The following is a 27866-nucleotide window of genomic DNA, read 5'->3' as shown; positions in this document are numbered from 1 at the left end:
TGTTTTGTTGTTTTTGCTGAGATTTAGGGTTGTGCCCCAGTCTTCCTGTATAATGGCCTATGTTACACCCTGCAAATAGGCCTTGTGGTTGAAGGCATGATGTCGGAGAGTTTGTCATGTATGTTTCATTTGGACTGTGGAAAAATGTAAAAGTATTATGGTTTGTTTCCTCTGGGGTTTAATATGGTAAACAGAAATCAATGATAATGGAATAGGTCAAAATTATATGAGACATCTTGATTATGGGAGTATGGCTAGACAGTACACTGTCCTGCTCTCAGCACACATCAAAGCTGCAGACTAAAGTCAAATCTAGACTTGGTTTCCTCTATTGTAAATCGCTCCTCTTTCACCCCAGTTGCCAAACTAACCCTGATTCAGATGACCATCCTACCCATGCTAGATTACGGAGAACTCCTCGGTAAACTGGTCATCTCTGTATACCCGTGGCAAGACCCAATGGTTGATGCTTATTTATAAAACCTTCTTAGACCTCACTCCACCCTATCTGAGACACTTACTGAAGCCCTCATCCTCCACATACAACACCCGTTCTGCCAGTCACATTATGTTAAATGTCCCCAAAGCACACACGTCCCTGGGTCGCTCGTATTTTCAGTTTGCTGCATTCAGCAACTGGAACGAGCGGCAACAAACACTCAAACTGGACAATTATCTCAATCTCTTCATTCAAAGACTCCATCATGGACACTCTTACTGACAGTTGTGGCTGCTTTGCGTGATGTATTGTCGTCTCTACCTTCTTGCCCTTTGTGCTGTTGTCTGTGCCCAATAATGTTTGTACCATGTTTTGTGCTGCTGCCATGTTGTGTTGTCATGTGTTGCTGCCTTGCTATGTGGTTGTCTTAGGTCTCTTTATGTAGTGTTATCTCTCGTCGTGATGTGTGTTTGTGCTTACATACAGTTGAAGTCGGAGGTTTTTCACAATTCCTGACATTTAATCCTAGTAAAAACTGCCTGTCTAAGGATCAGTTAGGATCACCACTTTATTTTAAGAATGTGAAATGTCAGAATAATAGTAGAGAATTACTTATTTCAGCTTTTATTTCTTTCATCACATTCCCAGTGGGTCAGAAGTTTACATACACTCAATTAGTATTTGGTAGCATTGCCTTTAAATTGTTTAACTTGGGTCAAATGTTTTGGGTCACCTTCCACAAGCTTCCCACAATAAGTTGGCTGAATTTTGGCTCAATCCTACTGACAGAACTGGTGTAACTGAGTCAGGTTTGTAGGCCTCCTTGCTCACACACACTTTCAGTTCTGTTCTGCCCACACATTTTATATAGAATTGAGGTCAGGGCTATGTGATGGCCACCCCATTACCTTGACTTTGTCGTCCTTAAGCCATTTTCCCTCAACTTTGGAAGTATCCTTGGGGTCATTGTTCATTTGGAAAACCCATTTGGCGACCAAGCTTTAACTTGACTTATGTCTTGAGATGTTGCTTCACTATATCCACATCATTTCCTCCCTCATGATGCCATCTATTTTGTGAAGTGCACCAGTTCCTCCTGCAGCAAAGCACCCCCACAACATGATGCTGCCATGCCCGTGCTTCACAGTTGGGATGGTGTTCTTCAGCTTGCAAGCATTCCCCTTTTTCCTCCAAACATAACAATGGTCATTATGGCCAGACAGTTCTATTTTTGTTTCATCAGACCAGAGGACATTTCCCCAAAAACTACAATCTTTGTCCCCACGTGTAGTTGCAAACCGTAGTCTGGCTTTTTTTATGACGGTGTTGGATCAAGTGCTTCTTCCTTGCTGAGCGGCCTCTCAGGTTATGTCGATAGAGGACTCGTTTTACTGTGGATATAGATACCATTTGTACCTGTTTCCTCCAGTATCTTCACAAGGTCCTTTGCTGTTGTTCTGGGATTGATTTGAAATTTTCACACCATATGTACGTTCATCTCTAGGAGAAAGAACAAGTCTCCTTGCTGAGCGCTATTACGGCTGTGTATTCCCATGGTGTTTATACTTGCGTACTATTGTTTGTACAGATGAACGTGGTACCTTCAGGCATTTGAAAATATCTCCCAATGATGAACCAGACTTGTGGAGGTCTACAATTCTTTTTCTGAGGTCTTGGCTGATTTCTTTTGATTTTCCCATGATGTCAAGCAAAGAGGCACTGAGTTTGAAGGTAGGCCTTGAAATACATCCACAGGTACACCTCCAATTGACTCAAATGATGTCAATTAGCCTATCAGAAGATTCTAGAGCCATGACATAATTTTCTGGAATTTTCCGAGCTGTTTAATGGCACAGTGTATGTCAACTTCTGACCCACTGGAATTGTGATATAATGAATTATAAGTGAAATAATCTGTCTATAAACAACTGTTGGAAAAATTACTTGTGTCATGCACAAAGTAGATGTCCTAACTGACTTGCCAAAACTATAGTTTGTTAACAAGACATTTGTGGTGGTTGAAAAAAATCGTTTTAATGACTCCAACCTAAGTGTATGTAAACTTCATATATAAAATTACTTGATCATATATATTTTTATTTATCCCAGACCCTGTAGGAGGCCTTTTGGTAGGCCGTCATTGTAAATAAGAATTTGTTCTTAGGATAAATAAAAAAATATCTGCCTATTTTTTTCCTTTTCATAATCAAGCACAGTGGTAGCCTATATTACATTTATCCATTTTTGTTTTAGATAATTGGATTCCTCATAAATCATATAATAAATCATAAATCAACTCACAAAAACCACAACACTTTATTTAACTAGGCAAGTCAGTTCAGAACAAATTCTTATTTACCCTGACCAAACCTGGACGATGCTGGGATAATATTTGAGTCCCAATCACGGCTGGATGTGATTCAACCAGAGACGGTAGTGACGTCTCTTGCACTGAGATGCAGTGCCTTAGACAGCTGCGCCACTCGAGAGCCCCTATTTAGCTTGAAGTGATACTTTATCAACATACTTGAAGTGATGTCAACAAAATGTATTAAGGGTGCATTCGTAAATTCACTCTGGATATCTACTCTCATTTCAAGGCGCTCTCGTCTGTGTGCCAGAGCGCAGAATTGTTGATGAATTTAGGAACGCTCAACACCAGTTGAACATGGCCGGTGTCAGTAAACGTCAAGCAATAAAAACATCGTAATTCAATTGTTGCCAGCAGCACAGTTAGTCACCAACGCTCTGGATAACATGAAAACAGCCTAACCAGTTGGGGCGAATAATAGTGAGGTGTTCTCTCGTTTGTTTCTGGAAGTAGCTAGCCAACGTTAGCCAGTTAGCTTGGGTCGTTGTGAGGTCAGAACGCTCGGTTCAAACCCTACTCCTCAACCTGTTCGTCCAGTGTGCGCTCTGAACACCCCGAAATTACGAACACCCAGAACACACTCTGGCACTCCAGATTGAATTTAGGAACACACCCTAAGTGATCATGCCGGAGAAACCGGTATTTGGAGGATATATTGGCATGGGTGTTGTTAGGCCCTAGACTTCCCTTTCTAGGGAGTTTTTCCTAGCCACCTTGCTTCTACACCTGCATTGCTTGCTGTTTGGGGTTTTAGGCTGGGTTTCTGTAGAGCACTTTGACATCAGCTGATGTAAGAAGGGCTTTATAAATACATCTGATTTGACTTTGTCTCGGACCGGCAAACGTGCCAATACACTGGCTTCGAGGGCATTATTACTTTTATACAAAGTTGTTACCAAACATAATACAAAGGGGTTTACCAACATATTCAAATAACGATTGCAATATTTCCATTAACGTTATTTTGACAAATGTATTCATACTATTTCATCCTTCCACAATATGTAGTCCCGACACAAATCGAGGGTTGCTACCCAAGCCGGCTGGTCGTTCGTTCTGTTGCCAAAGACGTCTCTTTGTTCTGCATCTATGGATACGACCCAGTCGTTCATTCCATTGCCATACTGGCTGACAACGTTCTTAACCCTTTGCTTGCTAGCTAGCCAACTACGGCTAATTTACGGTCACGGCAAAAAGTGCAGCAAAGTAGCCACATTTGTTTAAGCTGTTTTTTTCTAGTGACATTTATTTGGATACATCCATAACAATGAGCGAATGAGGCGTGATTTCGCCCGGCATAGAAAATGTGCTCAATCGTCAGGAGACTATTGTTCAGAGGAGCTCGCCAACAACACAGCTAACACAATCACTTCAAACCGAAGCCGGAAAGACTGCAAACTACCTGCACTTCGTTGAGTTGTACCTTTTTTAGTTGTTTATATCCATAAAAACGATGCCAGCTGAGAAACGCTGCCAGACGCGTTCAATACTGTGTTGCAAATGTCGGAGACAGACTGCAAGGTTTATACAAATCTCCCCTGTTGAAAACGAATGTTAGTCTAAAAGGAATGTGAGATCATGTCTAGATGCTTTTAATAGTGGAGATCAAATTCATAAATAATCTGACTGGGTTGATGAGACAGTGGATCGCACAGTCAAATGGAACAGAGTAAATAGGCAATTTAAAAGTCAGTTTTAGCTGGCGCTAACTTGTGGAATAGACACAGGCTGGAATACGGTTGTAACCTATCAGAATTCAGGAACTGATTTACCCGTTATATAATGTGCCGTAAATTACAATAAATCAAAATGCCTGTAAATTATTTATACTGCAAAATTTGTACTTCCCCCTTCTGACTTAAAAAAAAAATGATTGGCCAAACCTGAGCCAAATATTCATGTGACTGGACCTCACGAATCTGCAGTTGACACAATAAGCCGGAGAGGGGTGCATGATGGTTCTTGTAGGGATATATAATTCCCTTAACTTTTAAATCTAACGATTTTACTGGTCTAATAAAACTCAATTTCCCGCAATGCCTTGCACCTTTAGCTTTTCCTGTACATCCTGCTCGGTAAGATAGCGGGCAATCGGTCGTCAAAACAATCCTGGTCATTTGGAGAATTTATGAAAAATCAAATAAAAGTCACCAGGCTAAGGGAATTTCTATTTGTTTTAAAACAACTGACTCAAAGAAAAGACAATGGTATGTTTGCAATTGGGTAGATTTTGTGGCCAATTACTTTGCTCTAACGTTAACATAGCCGCTAGCTAGCCAATGTCGTTCGCCAATCTCTCCTGTGAAATGTATGAGAAGCCTATAAAGTATAGCTAGCTAGATAACTCTATATATTCGAATTAAACAAACCTAACTAAATGAATCGATTAGCTACATCCGGCTTTCGATTATATATATAGTTTTTTTACGAAGCAACTGCCTGGCTTGCATTTGTCAGTAACGTTAGACTAGTTAGCCACCTAGCTAGTTGACATAGCTAGCTATATATCTTGACCTGGAAGGGTGTGGCTAGTTAACGTTAGATTACTAGCTAACGTTAGGTGTTGTAAAGGAATGCGAATCTGTCAGTACACTCTTAACCAATCCATGCTCAGAAATGCACTGTTATTGGTGTTTGTTATAGGTGAAACTGATGATGCATGAGTGGTGAGAACAGTGAATCAATCAAATAAAATTACAGTGAAACGCTTAACGTTACTTACCCGTAGTTAGATCTGAGAAGCCATATTCAAGACAAGGCTAGCGAGCGTTCATTGTTTCCTAATGTTCACATTGGAAATGAAGTGTGTAGAACTTTGACTCTCTGACAAGAAGAACGGGAAAATCAAGTTCTATAGCTACATTACATTCAGGCCTAGTCTAGCTTGGCTATATGCCGAGTTCAGAATGTTGTGATGTAGCTAGCTAAGTTACTATAGCAGGGCTCTCCAACCCTGTTCTTGGAGAACTACAGTCCTGCTGGTTTTCACTCAACCCTAATCTAGCACACTGGTTGATAAGCTGAACAAAGTTAGTTACAACTGGGGTTGGAGCAAAAACCTACAGGAGGGTAGCTCTCCAGGAACAGGGCTGGAGAGCCCCTGTACTAGACTGCAGAGCATTTCTCACTCTTCATTATCTCTCCTCCCCTCTGTTCCTGCCATACAGATCCGCTTCATCCTTATTCAGAACCGAGCAGGGAAGACCCGACTGGCCAAGTGGTACATGCAGTTTGATGACGACGAGAAACAGAAGCTGATTGAGGAGGTGCATGCTGTGGTGACTGTCCGTGATGCCAAGCACACCAACTTTGTGGAGGTAAGGCGGAAGGATCTACTCGATGCCATGTCCGTGCGTTGGAGTCTGTGTGTGCCCTAATGTAGGCTATTTGTTTCTGGCAATTGTATTCGTGGTCACTATCTGGCCATTCTAGCAAGGCTGAAAGCTACCTGGTACTGTAACTCAAGGTCTGGAGCTGCATTTGGCGTACTGTTTACTTGGCTTTACAATGACACAGGCCTAAATTGTAGCACACATTGTGACACTGAAGAGGCGGTGGATAATAAGCTATATTTTCCACTGACATACTGTAACCCTAATTGGTTAACCAAGTTGAATTCGATATGCTATTAATTATTCTTAAATGAAAAGCACATATTGAGACACTTGTCTGTCTTGTCTTCAGTTCAGGAACTTCAAGATCATCTATAGGCGCTATGCTGGTCTGTACTTCTGTATCTGTGTGGATGTGACAGACAACAACCTGGCATACCTGGAGGGCATTCACAACTTTGTGGAGGTATGATGTCACATTCACTCACCCGTAGACTGTTTATTACGATGATACACAATGTGGGAGCTGTTTCATGTCAATTACTCTTTGGCTGGTTATGTGAAGGAATGTGGGCTAATCAAATCTCCACATTCATAGCTGCATGTTTTATTGGTCAATTATTGTATCGATGTGCTCCTACAGCTCTTTTAGAATATATGGTGTGTTCATCAATTAAATCTGGAGTGCAGGAGTGCGCTTTAGGCGTTCATTAAATTCAGAGCGTTGTCAGATTGTCTGTTTGTAAATTCTGAGCGTTTCGCTCTTGGAGTGTTCAGGAAGCACACTGGACGCTGTGGCCGAGGAGTAGGGTTGATCTGAGCGTTCTGACCTCACAAAGGCAGTCAAGCACCCAAGCTAACTGGCTAACGTTGGCTAGCATGCTAGCTACTTCCGGACATAAATGAGAGAACACCCCACTCTAGCCATTTTACTCACCCTAGCCGAGCTGGTTATCCAGAGCGTTGGTGACTGTAACTGTGCTGCTGGCAACAATTATTTAATGATGCTTTTTTTACCAACGTTTACTGACACTAGCCATATTCAACGGGTGTTGAGTGTTCGTATATTCATCAGTTATTCTGCCCTCTGGTACACTCAGCCGCGAGTGCTCTGAAATCGGAGTAGATAGCCAGAGCAAATTTACGAACACACCTATAGAGTACCACAATATGAGTCACAATACCCATAAAACCTAGCGGTCAAACAGGGCAATAGTTCCAATCGTTTTTCCACCATTTTTAGAAACAGTATTGTTTTTCCTTGGAAATAGTGTTTAATACACAGGTTGACAATAAATGTGGCTCAATTCAGTTGTTTTAGAGTCCCTGCAATAAGAGCTACGATGCTAATGTTCTCTGGGTGTCACTGAGTAGACTGATACCCCATGTCATTGATCCACAATCCATCGGTAAGGCTGTACAGTGAAATAAGTATGCCCCCAATGCTATTCTAAAGTATAATACATCCAGTGAAATTAACAGATTTGTGAAATTAACATAGCCTTTTGTTGATTTTATATAACATTCCAACCTTGTTTAGCATGATCTATTCAATTATGGCATAATTCTACTATTTGTATTCATTTGCATCACTGTCAATGACATACTTTTATTTTGAAGGCTAACCAAAGTCCACTATTGTGGCTAATCCTTGTGGCTAGCTTCACATAGATGGGTCCGACCACCATCAATCAAATAACCCTCATTTATAAGACCAATCTTATTTTAGATGATGATACCTAGCTATATAGTTAGCTAGCTGCTGAAACAGATTGTCGTTTTGCATCCATGAGCTAGCTAGCTTTTCTTATGACCAGCACTGTTGCGAGACAACTTGACCAGCGTCATAGCATACGTATCGATGAATCGTTGTGACATATGAAATACGGGTGTTAGTGTAATCAATGTGTAATAACTACGTAAAAAAATGTATGAACGTGTTAAATTATTATGTGACTTGCAGTCATATTCAGGTCCTGATTGGTCAACAAGCTTGTGTGTGTGTAACTTTTTTATTTGACTAGGCAAGTCGGTTAAGAACAAATTCTTATTTACAATGATGGCTTCTCCCGGCCAAAACCGGACCACGCTCGGCCAATTTTGTGCTGCCCTATGGGACTCCCATTCACGGCCGGATGTAATACAGCTTGGATTTGAACCAGGGACTGTAGTGACGCCTCTTGCACTGAGATGCAGTGCCTTAAACCGGTGTGTGTGTGAATTATTTGACTGTACTAGCGGCCTTAAGCATTATAAAATGTTTAACATCGGGATTGTTTTTTTTTTTTGCAAGGGAAAATATCGGATATCTGTGCATCACTAATTTTAAGTATTTCTAAATTCTCCTGTGGAAAAATTGGAACCATTTCCCTGTTTGACCTCTAGGTCTTATGGGTATTATGACACCTCGACTGTGGGGCTCTATTTTCTATGCATTCTTACCCAGTGTAATACGCCCCCATATAGAGTCTGACTCGATGCAAAAGTAAGGCCAAAACACCAAAGTGGGGGAAGGACACATCTCTCTGGTGGTGTTCGTTCATATTCCCAAAAAGCATTGCCTGAGTGGCTTTCCTCCCGGGGTCGAGGGGAAATGGCAGAACAGCTCGCACTGTGCTCCCGGTACAAGGGGCAGGCGGAATGTGGCCCGTGAAGGAAAACAGCTGAGATTCCTGACACTCGGGTTCAAGAGCACTGCGACCTGGAATGCTGGACTTCCTCGGGCCCTTAAATTATTCCCTATATAGGCTAGTGCACTACTTCAGACCACAGCCTTGTACTATGGATTACACTGTATCCTAGCTATGAATTAGACTAAATAGTTAATGTAACAAAACCTGACCCCTGTGTCGTCTTTCCCCCCTTTAGGTGTTGAATGAGTATTTCCACAACGTGTGCGAGTTGGACCTGGTGTTCAACTTCTACAAGGTAAGAGTAAAAAGTGTTGATGATTTTTAAAACCACAAACACTGTGCTAAGAGGAAAAACTGAAAGGAGCGGAAAAAACCCGGGGGAGGTGAAAAGATATCATTTTAATTTATTTTCTTTCATTGCAATGGGGAGGTGCTATGGCAACGAGGATGTGATGCGTAATTACAACAATCAGTCAACTAGGCTCATCCACATCAATTTGGTGGGGGTTGGTTTTCCTCTGCCAGAAATGTTAAGCAATTAAGACTCCTCTGATGACTGCCCTTTAAGCAGTTATCGTGTCAATTACGTAAGGCATTTCTGAATATTCGCCCACTCGCTGAACCTTAAAGAAGCGCAGCCCACGCTAAAAGTTGCTGCGCTCTGTGATGTCTTCGGATTCACGAATAAAACAGAACGTGCCAGAAAGTGACATGATGGCAAACAGCTTGCCTCAACATCAACCCCCTCTCTATTAGATCTAGTGCCACAGCAGCAAGGCCTACGCACTGTTAGAAAGACCCATTTACGTAATGGGGTGGAGATGAATCTGCAGGATCTATACAGTTCTCCCAACACTTCTGTTTTATTTTATTATTTTTTAAAGCTGTGTGCGCACAGGGAATTTGACCAGTGCAGTAGGATGACCTCTGACCTAACCTGCCCTGTGTGTTCTGTCCCAGGTGTACACGGTGGTGGATGAGATGTTCCTGGCGGGGGAGATCAGAGAGACGAGCCAGACCAAGGTCCTCAAGCAGCTGCTAATGCTCCAGTCCCTCGAGTAGCCAACAGGGCAGCCATCTTGACCAGTCCATCACCCACCCACCATCAATGTCACTCTGTAAAGGACCCCCTCTCATTTGCCATCTTCCACCCCTTACAGAAACCAGGGGCTTATTCACGAGGGTGCAGTCACAGAACATTCAGATAGAAATGCAGGGTATAGAACAGACATCGTTTTCGGTCATGCAGAATCGATTCAGCTCTACACATTACATTTCGATCTGCAACAATGAGAAAGGTTCAACCTCTTATGCCCCAGAAAGGCTGTATTTCGGCCCTTATCATTACATTTCTTAACCACCAGTTCAAGTAAAATCATCTGGATGAGTATATTTGCAGCACTGAAAATAAATGTTCTCTCTATGCCCTGTCTCAAGCTGGAGGCTGCACTTACGGCAGTTATATTAAGGTTGCCAGTTATTCACCTGTACATCCCGCCATCAAGCCTATACTAGTGGAGAGAGAGGATGACAAGGGTTCAATGTTCTGGCAACCCCAGTGTCACTACAGTAGCTAAAAAATAAATTAAAAAAGCATAAGAAAACCCTTGCGAAAACTGCCTGTGATATCCCTGTCTTCTCTGCACCGTACGTCTTGTCTGGGAGAATCAGTTTGAGCTGAGGAGTGACTAAACCACCGCTTACAAATGCCCATCGAAGCCGTTGACCTCTCGTGGTGGTTCACAGTTCAATGGAGTGCACTTTCTAAGTGTGCTGTTGAGGTCTGGCAATGGCAACCTGTGCAGGGTTTCATCAACTCTAAATAACTGTCAGTATCATGTCAGGTTGTATATCAGACAATGCGTCTCCACTCCACATAATGGTGCTCGTTAGTCCCAACCAGATATGTTCAACTTTAAACACACAAATACTTTAAGGGAAATTATACAGTGATATATTTTAAGTAAAGCAGTACTGTGAAGTTTGTTTTGTATGGTGTACATATATAGTGTATCTTGTGTGAAACCATTGTCTATTCCAGGCCTTTCCCCAGCTTCTCCTGCCTGTCTCGTTGTCACAGTGTTTTAATACACCGATCTGAATTGGGGGAAATTCCATTAATATTCCCTGGTCACCTCATTCGTACCACATAAATAGGGTTTCCAAACAACCAGAGGCCAAATGATATGACCAAAACCCGAGGCAGTTGTCGAGTAGGTCTGTGACAACACCGCCTTGTAACTCGTCCCTCATTGTAACCATGTCCAGTCTTGCACCTCCCCAACACACAGGTTTCACATGCTACTATTATGGTTTAAGTTTTTCTTTGTCTTATTTTGGATTTAGTGCAATGTACTACTTCCCCTCTCCTGTCCACCTGTCTGTCCTGTGTGAGATTGTTGAAAGATGTGTTGGGGTCTCCTGTTGCTAAACTACCCAGTCAGTGTATATAAAAAAACTAATCAAAGTACTAAATAAAATGTTAACCTGTGTTTTTTATACTGTGAATGTTTGAAGAACATCAATTTAAGCACTGAAGTTGGGAAACGTATAATTTGTGATTAGTGCCATCTAGTGGTATTAATCCAGCCTAGTTTTCACATTTTGGAATCCACCCTCCGAGGTCATTCTTGCAGCCTCCCAGTGATCTATAAAAATCAATATATCCACTTCAGCTACATTAACGCACTCTGCCTGTTACGCCATCGACCCACAGACAGAAATTCAGACAATTAGACAAAGCTTTTACCATATGAAGTCTCCCGATACACTAACCCTACTCGGACTTCTGTGGTGGATAAGCAACCAGGTTGACAATGATACACACACACACAAGACAATCTGTAATAAATCTAATTCGCCACAGAGTTAAAAAGCTATATTTATTTAGAATACATCTTAAAACGAACAAGCAACCCTTCCCTGCCCAAAAACAATCCAATACACAAACTGAAAGTGTATTTACAGCAGATTATTCAGATGTACAGTAGTTCCTAAAATGATTCCCTCACATTGGTTACTAAGCAACAACTGAGTCTCTGCTCCGTTTCGAAATGACAGGAGACAGAAGGAAGTTAGTAATAGGCTAATGGCCATGTGATTAAGTGCTTACGGTGCATTCAATAGAATACACAAGACATTATTGAGGCCAAGGTTCAATGGTCTTAGGGGTCAAGCAGCATGGAGTGCATCACTACCGTCGTGAGACATGACTGACTGATTGCCGTCGGTCTGCACACTCACAGGGGCTCAGGAAGTCACAGTAATTGCCAAGTGTTACATCGCCCCTTCAAAACAGCAGCAGGAAGCTACAAACAACGAGTCAAAAATAATTGACAGAGAGTCATTTTACCACAACCCTGGAGAGGGAGAATTAGAACAGGAGGCTTGGGTCAGTCGATATCGGGAGAGAAAGGACAAAATCTCAGTTGTTCTTTAGTAAGGAATGATTACCTCTCCAATTGCTCTTTTTTTTATTACAGTATATATTTCAATTTGTACAATTCTATAGATACAGTATATAAACAAAACAATCTCACGTAAAAGTGCACTTGCAGAGGAGAAAGAAAGAAAAGTAACAAAGCAGACTAAAAAAAATATTTCCACAAAATGGGACCAGTCTTTCTTGGGTTGATGATGTCACAGCGGCATTTTGATAGCCATCTTCTCAAGGCTGGTTCAGTGTAACAGATAAACTGCTCTTAGTGGAGTCCAAACAGTAGCATTGCTTAGGAATTAAGTAAGGGTGCATAAGGGCCTGCAATTAGGTAAGGGCCCGAAATTCTAAATGTTTTTGTCTTTCATAACCTGATTCTATATGACAGTCAGGAAATGATAGGTGGAAGAGGCAAAATGTAAGACATGTAAAAACAAGAAGTGCAGTTGAATGCAACAGACTGCAGCCTGGCCCTGTAACCCGAATATTTCCCACTAGTGACACTGAAACCAGTCTAGCTTCCTGTGACCGGTCTTTACATGTGAACTCAGAGCAAGCAGAGAAATGAAGAGGGCAGTGATGGGGTTACATTCTCAGAGATAACCTCCCCACCCCCAGGGCGGGATAGAGCCTGAGATTGAGACAGAGTGTAACCCTTACATGGCAAAGGCAAGCAGTGACATTAGATATGCAGCTGATAAATGGAGAAAAACAAGTGGTCATTGGGGTCCTTTGGAAAACCATAAGAGAAGACTGAACTGAAACCTTACTTATCCTTGTGCTATGGACATGACCCGCAGGCCTTTGAGTACCTTATGGAGTGAATCGATTTCCCTTTGGGAGGTGCTAGTAGTGACAATTGTTCTTGTTTAATTGAAATCAAACCTTGGACAAGTTGTCCGTTAGATTAGAATGAATGCCATTTATACCCGAAGTCAAGTTACATGTGGTAACATTTAGACTGGTGGAATCAGTGACATGTACATCTGAAGCCAGGAGAACAATCAGGGGAAAAGGTTGGACAATAATTGAGGAAGCATTCACAACTGACCCAACAACCTGCTCATGCTTGGGTGTTGGTGGTAAATGGCTCTTTTCAGGGTTGCAGAGTAGTCAAGTTTGGGTTTGGGAGACTTAGGTTTGCCTGGTTATCAGAAGGTGAATAGCAGGCTTGATAAGAAGTACTGTTCAGTGCAAACAAAGGTTAAATTCAGCTTATAAAAAACAGAAATAATATAATAATAATAGTGAGTGATGTGTAAAACACAAGAACTTGTCAAACAACCTGACAGTGCAGTCTAACAGGCTGCGTATGAATGAGGAAGTTGACTGTGTGTTTTGCAATTCATCCTTCATGAACTTTCAGTTACAGGTGGTGTGTGTACTGTGTGTGCGTGCGTGCATGCAAGCATGTGTTGATAAAAACAACAAAAGGGTAAAAACGGGACATCCCCTACCCACAACCCCTGACCGTCATCCCAGATATTGACTGTCTTATGTTCCCATCACAGTTCACGCCACAGGGTCTCCCGGCCTAGGACCCAGGAGCCCGGGTAACCTCCCTTGGCAGGAAGTATAGACTCTTACCAATGGTCAGGAGTTGCAGGTCATCTTCATGGCGACTGGTCCAGGTATGTTGTAAGTTTGTAAGGGGTTGCAGAAGGGAGGGGGGGAGGAGTCCTGCACATCCCAAAACACCTAGAGCTGAGAGGGATAGAAATGTTACATATATATACAGTGGGGCAAAAAAGTATTTAGTCAGCCATCAATTGTGCAAGTTCTCCTACTTAAAAAGATGAGAAGCCTGTAATTTTCATCATAGGTACACTTCAACTATGACAGACAAAATTATATATTTTTTTCTTCTGAAAATCAAAATCACATTGTAGGATTTTTAATGAATTTATTTGCATATTATGGTGGAAAATAAGTATTTGGTCACTTACAAACAAGCAAGATTTCTGGCTCTCACAGACCTGTAACTTCTTCTTTAAGAGGCTCCTCTGTCCTCCACTCGTTACCTGTATTAATGGCACCTGTTTGAACTTGTTATCAGTATAAAAGACACCTGTCCACATCCTCAAACAGTCACACTCCAAACTCCACTATGGCCAGACCAAAGAGCTGTCAAAGGACACCAGAAACAAAATTTTAGACCTGCACCAGGCTGGGAAGACTGAATCTGCAATAGGTAAGCAGCTTGGTTTGAAGAAATCAACTGTCGGAGCAATTATTAGGAAATGGAAGACATGCAAGACCATTGATAATCTCCCTCGATCTGGGGCTGCACGCAAGATCTCACCACATGGGGTCAAAATGATCACAAGAACGGTGAGAAAAAATCCCAGAACCACACGGGGGGACCTAGTGAATGACCTGCAGAGAGCTGGGACCTAAGTAACAAAGCCTACCATCAGTAACACACTACGCCACCAGGGACTCAAATCCTGCAGTGCAAAACGTGTCCCCCTGCTTAAGCCAGTACATGTCCAGGCCCGTCTGAAGTTTGCTAGAGAGCATTTGGATGATCCAGAAGAAGATTGGGAGAATGTCATATGGTCAGATGAAACCAAAATATAACTTTTTGGTAAAAACTCAACTCGTTGTGTTTGGAGGACAAAGAATGCTGAGTTGCATCCAAAGAACACCATACCTACTGAAGCATGGGGGTGGAAACATCATTCTTTGGGGCTGTTTTTCTGCAAAGGGACCAGGACGACTGATCCGTGTAAAGGAAAGAATGAATGGGGCCATGTATCGTGAGATTTTGAGTGAAAACCTCCTTCCATCAGCAAGGGCATTGAAGATGAAACGTGGCTGGGTCTTTCAGCATGACAATGATCCCAAACACACCGCCTGGGCAACGAAGGAGTGGCTTCGTAAGAAGCATTTCAAGGTCCTGGAGTGGCCTAGCCAGTCTCCAGATCTCAACCCCATAGAAAATCTTTGGAGGGAGTTGAAAGTCCATGTTGCCCAGCAACAGCCCCAAAACATCACTGCTCTAGAGGAGATCTGCATGGAGGAATGGGCCAAAATACCAGCAAGTGTGTGAAAACTTTGTGAAGACTTACAGAACACGTTTGACCTCTGCCAACAAAGGGTATATAACAAAGTATTGAGATAAACTTTTGTTATTGACCAAATACTTATTTTCCACCATCATTTGCAAATAAATTCATTAAAAATCCTACAATGTGATTTTCTGGCTTTTTCTTTCTCATTTTGTCTGTCATAGTTGAAGTGTACCTATGATGAAAATTACAGGCCTCATCTTTTTAAGTAGGAGAACTTGCACAATTGGTGACTGACTAAATACTTTTTTGCCCCACTGTATGTATATATATATATTTTTAATCAATTATTCTCTAAAGCCACATTTAATCGAAGCATAGCATGGCAGTCTACTGACCTTTAGGGGGCGTCCTGTGAGTGTGGGGTTGAAGGGTGGGGGTCCGGCCCCTAGCAGTTACACTGCTGCTTGATCTGTGCGGCGGAACCTCTGGGCTGTCTCAGCTGCCTCAGAGAAGAATCTCCATACTGGATACCTGAACCCATCCGCTCTGGGTCCAACTCACCTGACACACATATACGAAGAAAGACAAGGACACAACACGAGCAAACACACAGACATCCACATACACACAACATATGATTGCATGAACAAAATCAAACAGACACACATATCTCATAAGTAAACACGTGTACTGTTTGTTTACCTGACTCCATCTTGTTGAGGATGGTGCGGGCAGTTTTGAGGAAGGCCTCCTCCACATTCTCCCCTGTCAGAGCACTGGTCTCCAGGAACATCAGCTCTGTAGCGGTCAACACAGTCAGTAAAAATCAATACAGGCCTAAAAGCCGGTGGAAACTACCATCTTAGAATAGAGAGTTGGCTAAAAGGGGAGAAGGGAAAAGGGGAGCGATGGAGTGAGGACATGAAGGGGGAGAGACAGTTGTGAAATGAGAGGGGGGGGGGCGGCCTGAGTAGGGGTGAGGAGTGAGAGACGAGACAGTTACCGTTCTCCTGTGCGAAGCGGGACGCCTCGAGGAAGGTGACCTCTCGGTCCGCGTCCAGGTCCTTCTTATTCCCGCACAGGATGATGACGATGTTGGGGCTGGCCAGCGTCCGCGCGTCTGTCAGCCAGTTGGTCAGGGCGTTGTACGTCTCCCGGCTAGAGGACGGAGACACGCCAGAACGACGACGACAGACAAGATACAGACGAGGGGAAAATGGAGTTAAATCACACGAAGCGTTTCATTAGGACAGGGATGTTCAGTAGGATGGGATGGTACTTTTGAAAAATCAGTGTATTGAATTGTGTGTTCCATACAACATAAGAGGTGAAATACAAGAAGCACTTAGGGAGGTAGAGATGATAGACGTTGAGAATATTAGCAGTTTTCAAAACGTACACTTTTCAATATATACCTCTATGGGCTAATGTTCTTTTTGCTCCAAATGAGAAAAGAGGTACAGAAAATCATCCCTGCCTTTCCCCTCTTCAAGGACAGATGGAGCCTGATTACCAGCTCCCACCTCCTAGAAACTTTTTTGGGGGGGTGAAATCACCCGTCACCATGGTGACCGCATGCTGGTGTCCATGGCAACGTGAGAACAGTGAGCAGAAGGGGTCAGACTAATGTCCCGCAGCTGCAGTGAGGCGGCTGACCCATGACGTCAGCATAGAGCTAAGCGATGACGACCCCTCTGCCTCGGTGTAGCTCTCACACCACACCACATGCTTTTCGGTCTCCTCTTTTTCTATTCCTTTAACCTGAACCATGTTGATACGCGGCTCCCTCTTCTCTCCCCTCCCCCGCCGCCGCTCTCTCTATTCCACACTCCTGTCCTTCTCCCGCTCTCGCTCAGTTGACACTGTCTAATGGAGTTTTGCTTTCCGGGCTGCTGCCGTCTGCCTGGAGACATTACTTTATTACAGCCCTGTCACTGCATCACACACTTTATTAAAGCTCTGTCACCTAACATTACACCATTCACTCCATCTTGATGATGCAACAGGCAGTGAGTGACATGGCAACTCTGGGCTGACTAAATAAAAACTCTTGGCTTGGTGCTGCCATACACCTCGTCTATCTCGGACTCCGCGCTCCTGACCGAATCTCCATGGGCCTGTTGAAATTCAACATCTCTAGTCGGTCTCTCTGTGCTCTGTTGTCTATGCCGACTCCCACGTCCTCTGCGTGTGTACGAGCGACCAGTGAAACCAACGTGCTTTTCTCATGGGTCTATCATTGGTTCACCTACCTTGTAATGTCATAGACAAGCAGCGCCCCTGCCGCTCCACGGTAGTAGCTGCGAGTCACAGACCTGGGGGAGGGCAGACAGACAGCACCGTTAACCAATCACAGAACCAGAATACAATCTGTCAACCAATGAGGGCACGGGTCAGAGGTAACGGCACCTCTGGGTAACCAATGGGAGGTCATTACCTGAAGCGCTCCTGTCCAGCTGTGTCCCAGATCTGCAGTTTAACCGTCTTACCCCCGACGTTGACCACCCTGGAACCAAACTCAACCCCGATGGTGTGGTTGGAGTCCTGCTTGACTGCACAGCCAGAGACAGACCAGGAGAGAAGCCACAACCGTCACTGTACTGTTTGTCTCCTATATATTTTATTCAAATATGTGGGTTTTTCCAGATGGCTGGTTTGTGAAAGACAACCTTGACTGAAAGGTAAAACACCTAATAGTGTGACTGCCTAGTTATTAGGCCTAAGTTGCCAAGACTTCACAGAAACATTTCCTGGCTAATTCCCAGAGTCACAATGCTGATCTATATTGTGCTGGTGTGTTGTGCTTGTTTAAAGACCAGAACAGTTAGCTTCAGAAGCCTCTTCAGAAGCCTCATCAGCATATCAGAGGGTTGGGGAGCTACGGCCTCTCCCAGGTCCAGAGATTAACACAGTCAAAGCCCTTCTCCTACACTACTGACAGCACTGGGAGTTAGAGTTAGACTTTTTCCACATTTTGTTGAAGGGAAAAAACTATTTAACCCATTTTAGAATAAGGCTGTAACGTAACAAAATGTGAAGTCAAGGGGTTTGAATACTTTCCAAATGGACTGTATGCATGTGCGGGTCAGTGTGCAGAGATGCACGTCACGTTTCTATATTATTGTGCATAAACAATGCATGTGGGTGTTGTTTATTTGCAGGACAAGGGGGAGACCAGCATTGGCACTACTTACACTTGGTCTCAATGAACTGGTGCAGGAGGCAAGATTTCCCTGTTCCAGCACTGCCAATCACCAGGAACTTAAACAGGAAGTCTGAAATGATAGAGAGCGGGTACAGAAATCAAAACAACACCAGCAGCTCAAACTGCTGAGACTCATCCTTAAGTCTTTCCGTGACTGCGAGCTGCTCCCTGTCAACAGAGCTGCCAACGGTCCCAAATTACCCGGCTAATCACTACCTTCATGTGAGTGTGACCGCATGTTAACATTTATGCTAATTTGCTAAGCGACGAGCTAAAGGAGGACGGGGTAAAAGAATTCTAAAATTAACAATGAGAGAGGTTGTGTTGTCAACCACTGACAGGTGTGACTCAGAGATTGAGTTGTATCATCCTGTCGGTCTAACCCCGATTTATCTCAATGAAAGCTTAACCAAGCTTATCTGTTTAGTGTGGCTTGTCTCAGGGTGTACGCAATACATAGCAACAGTGATAGTCTCAATGTTAACAGTTAAGAGGCGACTCCGAGATGCTGGCCTTCTAGGCAGAGTTCCTCTGTCCAGTGTCTGTGTTATTTTGCACATCTTAATCTTTTATTGGCCAGTCTGAGATATGGCTTTTTCTTTGCAACTCTGCCTAGAAGGCCAGCATCCCGGAGTCGCCTCTTCACTGTTAACGTTGAGACTGGTGTTTTGCGGGCACTATTTAATGAAGCTGCCAGCTGAGGACCTGTGAGGCATCTATTTCTCAAACTCGATATTCTAAATGCACTTGTCCTCTTGATCAGTTGTGCACCGGGGCCTCCCACTTCTCTTTCTATTCTGGTTCGAGACCGTTTGCTTTGTTCTATGATGGGAGTAGCACACAGAGTTGTACGAGATCTTCAGTTTCTTGGTAGTTTCTCACATGGAATAGCCTTCATTTCTCAGAACAAGAATAGACTGATTGAGTTTCAGAAGAAATGTCTTATTTTCTGGCCATTTTAAGACTGTAATCGAACCCACAAATGCTGATGCTCCAGATACTCAACTAGTCTAAAGGACAGTTTTATTGCTTCTTTAATCAGCACAACAGTTTTCAGCTGTGCTAACATAATTGTAAAAGGGTTTTCTAATGATCAATTAGCCTTTCAAAATAACAAACTTGGATTAGCTAACACAAGGTGCCATTGGAACACAGGAGTGATGGTTGCTGATAATTGGCCTCTGTACGCCTATGTAGATATACAGTTGAAGTCAGAAGATTACATACACTTAGGTTGGAGTCATTTAAACTCATTTTTCAACCCCAACCACAAATTTCGAGTTAAACTATAGTTTTGGAAAGTCGGTTAGGACATCTACTTTGTGCATGACACAAGTAATTTTTCCAACAATTGTTTACAGATTATTTCACTGTATCACAATTCCAGTGGGTCAGAAGTTTACATACATTAAGTTGACTGTGCCTTTAAACAGCTTGGAAAATTCCAGAAAATGGTGTCATGGCTTTAGAAGCTTCTGATAGGCTAATTGACATCATTTGAGTCAATTGGAGGTGTACCTGTGGATATATTTCAAGGCCTACCTTCAAACTCAGTGCCTCTTTGCTTGACATCATGGGAAAATCAAAAGAAATCCGACAAAGAAGACCTCCACAAGTCTGGTTAATCCTTGGGAGCAATTTCCAAACGCCCGAAGGTACCACGTTCCTCGGTACAAACAATAGTACGCAAGTGTAAACACCATGGGACCACGCACCCATCATACCGCTCAGGAAGGATAAGTGTTCTGCCTCCTAGAGATGAACGTAGCTTGGTGCGAAAAGTGCAAATCAATCCCAGTACAACAGCAAAGGACCATGTGAAGATGTTGGAGGAAACAGGTACAAAAGTATCTATATCCACAGTAAGACGAGTCCTATAGCGACATAACCTGAAAGGCCCCTCAGCAAGAAAGCCACTGCTCCAAAACCGCCATAAAAAAGCCAGAATACGGTTTGCAACTGCACATGGGGACAAAGATCGTACTTTTTGGAGAAATGTCCTCTGGTCTGATGAAACAAAAATAGAACTGTTTAGCAATAATGACCATCATTATGTTTGGAGGAAAAAGGGGGAGGCTTGCAAGCTGAAGAACACCATCCCAACCATGAAGCACGGGGTGGCAGCACCATGTTGTGGGGTGTTTTGATGCAGGAGGGACTAGTGCACTTCACAAAATAGATGGCATCATGAGGAGAGAAAATTATGTGGATATATTGAAGCAACATCTCAAGACATCAGTCAGGAAGTTAAAGCTTTGTCGGTCTTTCAAATGGACAATGACCCCAAGCATACTTCCAAAGTTGTGGCAAAATGACAACAAAGTCAAGGTATTGGAGTGGCCATCACCTCAATCCTGTAGAAAATCTGTGGGCAGAACTGAAAAAGTGTGTGCGAGCAAGGAGGTCTACAAACCCGACTCAATTACACCAGCTCTGTCAGGAGGAATGGGCTAAGATTCACCCAACTTATTGTGGGAAGCTTGTGGAAGGCTACCTGCAACGTTTGACTCAAGTTAAACAATTTAAAGGCAATGCTACCAAATATTAATTGAGTGCATGTAAACTTCTGACCCACTGGGAATGTGATGAAAGAAATCACTCTACTATTATTCTGATATTTCACATTCTTAAAATAAAGTGGTGATCCTAACTGACCTAAGACTATTTTTACTAGGACTAAATGTCAGGAATTGTGAAAAACTGAGTTTAAATGTATTTGGCTAAGGTGTATGTAAACTTCCAACTTCAACTGTACCATTTCATTTTTTTTTTAATCAGCCGTTTCCAGCTACAATAGTAATTCCACCTTCACTGCATTTCTGATCAATGACCCCAAACTTTGGGATCATTTAGAAATGTCCTTGTTTTTGAAAGAAAAGCAACATGCATACATACACACGAGGAGGAGGCGTGATGGTGTATTCCTGGTGACACTGTCAGTGATATATATTTTTTTGAATTCAAGGCACAGCTCACCAGCATGGCTACTGTATCCCAGTATTCCAGCGATACGCCATCCCATCTGGTTTGCACTTAGTGGGAATATCATTTATTTTTCAACAGGACAATGACCCAACACACCTCCAGGCTGTGTAAGGGCTATTTTTTAACCAAGAAGGAGAGTGGTGGAGTGCTGCATCAGATGACCTGGCCTCCACAATCACCCAACCTGAACCCAAATGAGATGGTTTGGGATGAGTTGGACTGCAGAGTGAAGAAAAAGCAGCCTACATGTGCTCAGCATGTCTGAACTCCTTCAAGAAAAGCATTCCAGGTGAAGCTGGTTGAGAGAATTCCAAGACTGTGCAAAGCTGTCATCAAGATAAAGGGTGGTTACTTTGAAGAACCTAAAATATATTGTGATTTGTTTAACACTTTTTTGGTTACTACATGATCCCATGTGTTATTTCATAGTTTTGATGTCTTCACTATATTCTACAATGTAGAAAACAATAAAAAGAAAAGAAAAACACTGGAAGGAGTAGGCGTGTCCAAACTTTTGACTGGCACTGTATATATTTTATGACTTTTGAGAACTAACAACCACTGAAATAACTACAGTCAGGGAGAATCTAAAATTCCTCAAATATCTTGGCCAAGTGATAGCATAAGAACACAACATAAGCCATGGATGGCAAAATATGTAAAATTGCAGGACATTAGCTATAACTGCACATTTTCTCTTAGCCCCATAACAAAGTGTGTAGAACTGTAGGAAATTTGCTTAAAAAAAAGAAGCCACATTTGGCCTGCGGCAATTGGCCACGCCCACTACTCCTCCCCTAACTTTGCCACCGCCGCTGAAAAAGATCCTAGGGGAAACGCTGAGCTGGCTACATGACAACAAGTGTATAGGAATGGAGGCAGTCTATTCACAAACACTATGCATACCGACCGGCCCGAGTACATCTGCACAATATAGATGGGTTACACTAGGCAGCTGCAAAGTTCTGGTGATGTGTTGGACCGGGTCTGGTACTTGACCCGTCCTACACACACACAACCATCTGGCTGAGGCCCTGATGTGTGGGACAGAGAGCGGTCCAAAGACGGTCTTTGTGCTGTGACCACAGATAGGGCAATGGCCATTTGCATGCACAGCCCAGGGTTCCACCAGGCCATACAAGGAACAATGGGGAATTGAAGCGGGAGAGGCTGGCTGTGTGTGGAAAGGGGCAGCAGTGGTATAGAGTGCAGCATCCACAAGTCTCTCTCTCTCTCTCACACACACTGGAGTGAGTCAAGCTGCAGGGGAAACACCCAGGGGGCATGGCCCCTCACGGAGTTTCAAGCCTAGTTATTCCAATTACATTTCCAACTCTTGTCAGTGCCAAACTTTTCTCCTCAACTTTCTGACTGATTTGCAGATTGGATGCTATTGACCACTCTGCTGCTAGTATGCTAATCAGCTAGGCTACATGTGCCGCTGTACCAAAGCAGTCCAGTCAAATACAGAGTCAATACGGCAACTGGAGTAAATTACTGATGAAAGGAAAGAGCAGGGGATGAGATTGATCATGTGTTCTTCTGTGACATTTAAAACACAGTTATCCTGCAGCCATCTCTTCTCCAACCCATAAATCAACCACGGCCTATGTACACTAGTGTGTGTGTGTTGTGTTTACTCAACCAACATAACCTTGAGGCCACATTCATAGGTAGGTACCCACTAGAGGCCTTATCACACCTTGTTTTCTGTCTCTCTCAGCAGGCACACTTATCAATGACAACCTGTCTGCGAATGTACATGATGGAAAAAGCCTGTCTAGGAGTAGTTGAGGCATATTGCATTTACACCATAATAACAACAAGTATTTTGTTGTGTACAAGCGATAGTGAACCATGGGTAGGTTTTGGCAGGAATAAGAGCATGACCTCACACACACCTCTTCTACAGTCTGCCCTTCAGTCCACCTGCTCTGAATCAGACCCCTGTGTTACCTCTGGAGCCAAGCCATATAATCTCTTACAGTGCTGGGCTTCATCTGTGTGTGTGTGTGTGTGTGTGTGTGTACGAACTAAATCAGCCTCTCCCCTAACCGAGAGACTGTGTGATGTGTTTTGTGTCAAGCACAGTAGGCCCATTCCTACTGTATTTTACATGCCAAAGTGAATTAGTGAATGCAGCTTATGCTGCAGTCTGTTTAGTGTAGTCACGTGGCTCCCCTGTGTCACTGTTGTTCTGCCCTCCTTTATCCCTTCTAGTACTTATGGGGAAAAAAAGCCAATCAGGAAATCAATGAAGACTATTACAGCTGTCGTCTATATAACATTAGTGTAGAGCACTCCATTTCTAATGTTGACCTGCTGGTGTAGCATTTCAGAGAGACAGAAACAGAAGAGAGCAAGGAAAGACTAGATAATTATCGAGTGAGGGAGGACAGATGGAGCGAGACGTGTCAGCAGGGGGTCGAGCAAGCTGCAACAGGAAAGAGGAGAGTACGCATGGTGTGCTGTAGCAAAAACCAATCCATTCACCACAGCCACACCATAAGAAAATGAATAGGCCTGGCTACAGTAAAACAACACTCAGCTGCCACTGGACACCATGTCCAAAGCATGTTCACAAAGTTCAAATGAATAATTAAGGATAAAGGTTCCAAGAGAGTGGTCAAAGGAAGATAAAACTGCAATTTTTCCATTGGTGAGAATAAAAAGATTGGCTTGTTAGTAACAAACCAATGTAAATGTCTTGGATTGGCCCCCATGGAAGTGTGTATGTAATGGACCAACAAACACCTAGCTTGTTTTGATTTTAAAAGATGTAGGTTACATTGTAGTTTTAAAAAAATGACATGAGAAGAGTTTTACATTCAGGAGATTGGATTAATGTGGTATAGAACTAACAGAATCCCCATTCTACCTTAAGAGTCAAGCTAGCATACATACATGTGTATTTGATCTGAGCATCTGCTAGCACCAGCTGAGCGAGCCTCCCTCTTTAGCGCAAGTGAAGTGTGTTCGGAACAACTTAATGTAGGCGTCTTAGAAGTAGTTTTCACACAAACATACGTCCGAACTCAGAATCAAGTATGCTTCCTAAAAATAACGCGGTAGAACATTTATTTTGATTTCCAATTTTTCTGCATTTATCAGAGTGACTTCAGATGTTTCCATGTAAAACAGAATATGAGGGAAATCGTTCGTTCTTCTTGCAAAGCAAGTAAACGTTTTAATCGAACTAACTACTATATGAATTTGACCAATCATGTAATTCCAGATAAGATCTCATCGGAACTGAAGAAAAATGTTACAAGCTAGCTGATGGCAATGTTATCTGGCCCCTGGGGCTGTGGTGTCAATGCAACTGCATTAGATCAGGCTCTTACAACCCTGTTCCTGGAGAGCTACCCTCCAGTAAATTTTCACTTCAACCCCAGTCGTAACTAACCTGATTACGTTTATCAACCAACTAAGTATTAGAACCAGGTACGCTAGATTAAAGGTTTGGAGTGAAAACCTTCTGGATGTTAACTCTCCAGAAATATGGTTGGCGAGCCCTGTGATAGATACATGCCAGATCGTTGTCAAGTTATGCAGTGTTGCCTTTTTGCTATGTTAGTTAACCCCACCACTTCCAACTTTTAAATCGCAAGAACACATGGCTAGCTAGCTAAATCGGAGGAGGGGGGGGGGGGGGGGGGGGGTCGGTTAAATTAAGCCAAACGAATGCAAATAAAGCTACGCGTATTACCGTAAACTAGACACCCAATTTTTTGATGGCAACATTTCAATATAAATTACTTGACCAACTTCCTCTGCGAGTCCCAACTAATACAAAGACTCCAGATGTTGTGTCCCAAAGCTACTTCTTGGCCCTTTTAGGAAGCATACCACGCTTCTCTCTACCCACTCCTTCTGTCTACACGAATCAGTGTTGATTTCAAGACGCCTAGTGGAAATGACGGTGCTTGAATGCATCTGCAAACACAAACAAGCGTCATGACCCAAGTTATACACGTAACGTTAGCTAGCTCAGAGACGGAAGAGGACGCGAGACAGCCCACTCGCTGTTTTTTTCTGGTTTAATGAAAGTCAACGAACTAAGTAGACGAGCTCCAGCTGCTATTCCATTTGTGTCTATGGGAGACCCACCCCGTTAAGTAAACCGGAACTGATCATTTTTGATAGTTCGCCCAGGCTGTTTATCTTCATGTATCCACCATCTTTGGCTAGCTAGAAAGCTAACTAAACGTACCGTATGTTTCAGACATGTCGGCCCCCGCTTTAAAAACGATGGACTTAGACGGATTTTCTTAGTTGGTGTCTTCGTACCGTATGCGAAGGATGTTGTGTTGTTTTTTCGTGTTTTCTAAAGTAGCAATTACACCTCCCTTTAGATTTCTGACTTCGCCACACCGTTTCCCTTTCCTCCTCCAACAACAGATCCACGCACGTACGTTATGACGTGTAAATGTACACGTCATTACGTGATTTTTAAAGACATAATCCAAATATTTGGGAATTAGAATACTTAATTTAATAGGATCTCGATAGCATAATCGGAGTCGTCTCGTAAACCGGAGACTATAATGAGAGAGCATAGACAACTTTAGCCGGGGTACCAGTCTGTTTGAGTTATCATTCCACTCCTTGTCATGGTAAACAGTTTCTTTATTTTGGTGAGTAACGAAAGTATATTGAATCCAGTCTCATAACAAATGGGTCAAGAATTTTGTCTATGGACAGCAATTATTATTAGTGATTCAGAATGCTTTGAACATTAAATAAAAACTCAAAATTCGACAACTTTGTTACTTTGTGATTTTTGGGGATAAAATGTAAAGAATGCTAATATTTTTTTTAACATATTTTTTTAGGTGGTTTGACACTTTATTCAGACAGTCATTTAATTAGATGGGGAGTCGGGAAAATGGGAAAAACAATGGGAAGGCCAGTGGGACTGCTCTGCACAGGAAATACTCATATTAAAGGTTGATGTCAAGTGGGTAAACAAATCATAGATTGCATTTCCTTGTCCATAGACTGCTTTCGAGGTAAGGACACAAACATTTAGTAATTAGGACTAGGACTGGAAGAAAATCCCGCTTGCTCTCCAGGAGGGTTGTCCACCCCTGATCTATGTTTCCCAATGTGTGTTTGAAAATGTTCTTGAAATAACAATTCATTTCTCAATCCCCCAACCTTAAAAAAAAAAATATCAAATGAATATCAGTATTCAGGAGGTATATGCCAACTTGTTGAAGATCCTTTCCATCATCTTACTCTACATAGACACAATATATGATGTGTTCATGAGTTGAGTCCCCCTACCATCTCTGCCTAGCGTGTTCACCATACTAAAATGGCCCGGAGCAATGAATATCTAAAGGTTATTTGTAGGACTTATTCAAAACTGTCCATGAATGGTTGCAAAAAAATAAATAGCCTCATATATTTCATTTCAAAGACACAAGTAGGCATATCAGACATTGGTGGAATAATAAAATACTGTAGGTGTTCTTGCTGACACACCACACAAATTACCCTTTATTTTAGCTCTTTGTTAAGAATGAGAAATGTTCAACTGATCAGACTAAATAAAGTAAATTGATAATAAAATATCCTGATGACAAATTTGCCCCTACACCCTAACCAAATAGTTGTTATATTTATTGTTATATTATATAACCTGTTTAGATGAGTAATAAAGGCTGTAGCCGAACCTAGCCTGTTAACGTTAGCAAGCCACTAGAGGAAATCATTTCTGCCTATATTTGCTACCATGTCTAAGAGACAAAAACTACCCGGAAGCAAATCTTCTTTTTTTTTTTAAACAAATGAGAAAAGAGGCACAATCTCTAAACCAAGGAGATTTGCTGCATGCAGCAATGTGCAATGTTCATCAGCCAGCGTGGAGAACAAAATGCCTCCTAAGACAGGCCGTTCAGTCGTAGAGACGGACGAGCCCCCCGTTCAATGGTTCTAGCAGCAAAGTGGGTGAAGCAGAGGAGTCCGAGCAATCCACTTCCACCGATGATGACAGCTCTCTGGGTGGACAATAACAGGTGTGGCCTAGCCACACCTCCAAACAATGCCAGCAGGCACCCTAATATCTGGGACCTGGACTCAGATTAGCCACCCTGGCTCGTCTCCAGGTACGTCGACAGCGGCGGACAAACATCTGGGCAGTGGCAGCAAGGCATGAGGTGGAGAGAATGGTTTCGGAAGTCAAGGGTGTGGCAGAGGAACTGTATAGGCAGGAGAGAGCATCAGGCTTCACATTTTTAGACCCAGGACGGTAGGAAATGGTGAAGTTGAATCTGGTAAACATGAGGGCCCATTGGGCCTGCCTTGAGTTGAGGCGCTTGGCTGAATGGAGATATTCCAAGATTTTATGGTCGGTCCAGACCAGGAATGTCTGTTCGGCTCCTTCCAGCCAGTGCCTCCACTCCTTCAACGCCAGTAGTTCTCCATTGCCAACATCGTAGTTTCT

At 42.8% G+C, this 27866-nt stretch overlaps 2 protein-coding genes across 2 annotated transcripts; one reads left to right on the top strand and one right to left on the bottom strand.

Annotated features, from left to right (window-relative positions):
- Nucleotides 1-4852: 4852 nt before the first annotated feature.
- On the top strand, nucleotides 4853-11266 carry LOC139383022 (AP-2 complex subunit sigma). The gene is made up of 5 exons (XM_071127315.1): nucleotides 4853-5017; nucleotides 5978-6127; nucleotides 6495-6608; nucleotides 9011-9070; nucleotides 9736-11266. The coding sequence occupies exons 1-5, from the start codon at nucleotides 5015-5017 to the stop codon at nucleotides 9835-9837; spliced, it is 429 nt and encodes a 142-aa protein (XP_070983416.1). The 5' UTR covers nucleotides 4853-5014; the 3' UTR covers nucleotides 9838-11266.
- A 377-nt stretch (nucleotides 11267-11643) lies between these two features.
- On the bottom strand, nucleotides 11644-25842 carry LOC139383020 (ras-related protein Rab-4B). The gene is made up of 8 exons (XM_071127314.1): nucleotides 25629-25842; nucleotides 18420-18500; nucleotides 17663-17777; nucleotides 17478-17540; nucleotides 16229-16383; nucleotides 15928-16023; nucleotides 15621-15786; nucleotides 11644-13915 (listed from the first exon to the last, which is right to left on the bottom strand). Exons 1-7 carry the CDS (start codon nucleotides 25642-25644, stop codon nucleotides 15671-15673), a joined length of 642 nt encoding a protein of 213 aa, XP_070983415.1. The 5' UTR covers nucleotides 25645-25842; the 3' UTR covers nucleotides 11644-13915; nucleotides 15621-15670.
- Between the last annotated feature and the right edge of the window lie 2024 nt (nucleotides 25843-27866).

This window comes from Oncorhynchus clarkii, chromosome 24 (genome assembly GCF_045791955.1).
Source record: "Oncorhynchus clarkii lewisi isolate Uvic-CL-2024 chromosome 24, UVic_Ocla_1.0, whole genome shotgun sequence".
Taxonomy (NCBI): Eukaryota; Metazoa; Chordata; class Actinopteri; order Salmoniformes; family Salmonidae; genus Oncorhynchus; species Oncorhynchus clarkii.
The sequence above is the reverse complement of the archived record's forward strand: the minus strand, read 5'-3'. Positions and strand labels throughout refer to the sequence as shown.

Excerpts from the sequence above, each read along its gene's own strand:
- LOC139383020 (XM_071127314.1), bottom strand. Across the intron at positions 17,541-17,662 it reads GCTGGACAGGAGCGCTTCAG|GTCTGTGACTCGCAGCTACT; the intron begins GTAATGACCTCC and ends GCCCTCCCCCAG. Across the intron at positions 16,024-16,228 it reads CCGCTTCGCACAGGAGAACG|AGCTGATGTTCCTGGAGACC; the intron begins GTAACTGTCTCG and ends TGACCGCTACAG.
- LOC139383022 (XM_071127315.1), top strand. Across the intron at positions 6,128-6,494 it reads AGCACACCAACTTTGTGGAG|TTCAGGAACTTCAAGATCAT; the intron begins GTAAGGCGGAAG and ends TCTTGTCTTCAG. Across the intron at positions 6,609-9,010 it reads GCATTCACAACTTTGTGGAG|GTGTTGAATGAGTATTTCCA; the intron begins GTATGATGTCAC and ends TCCCCCCTTTAG.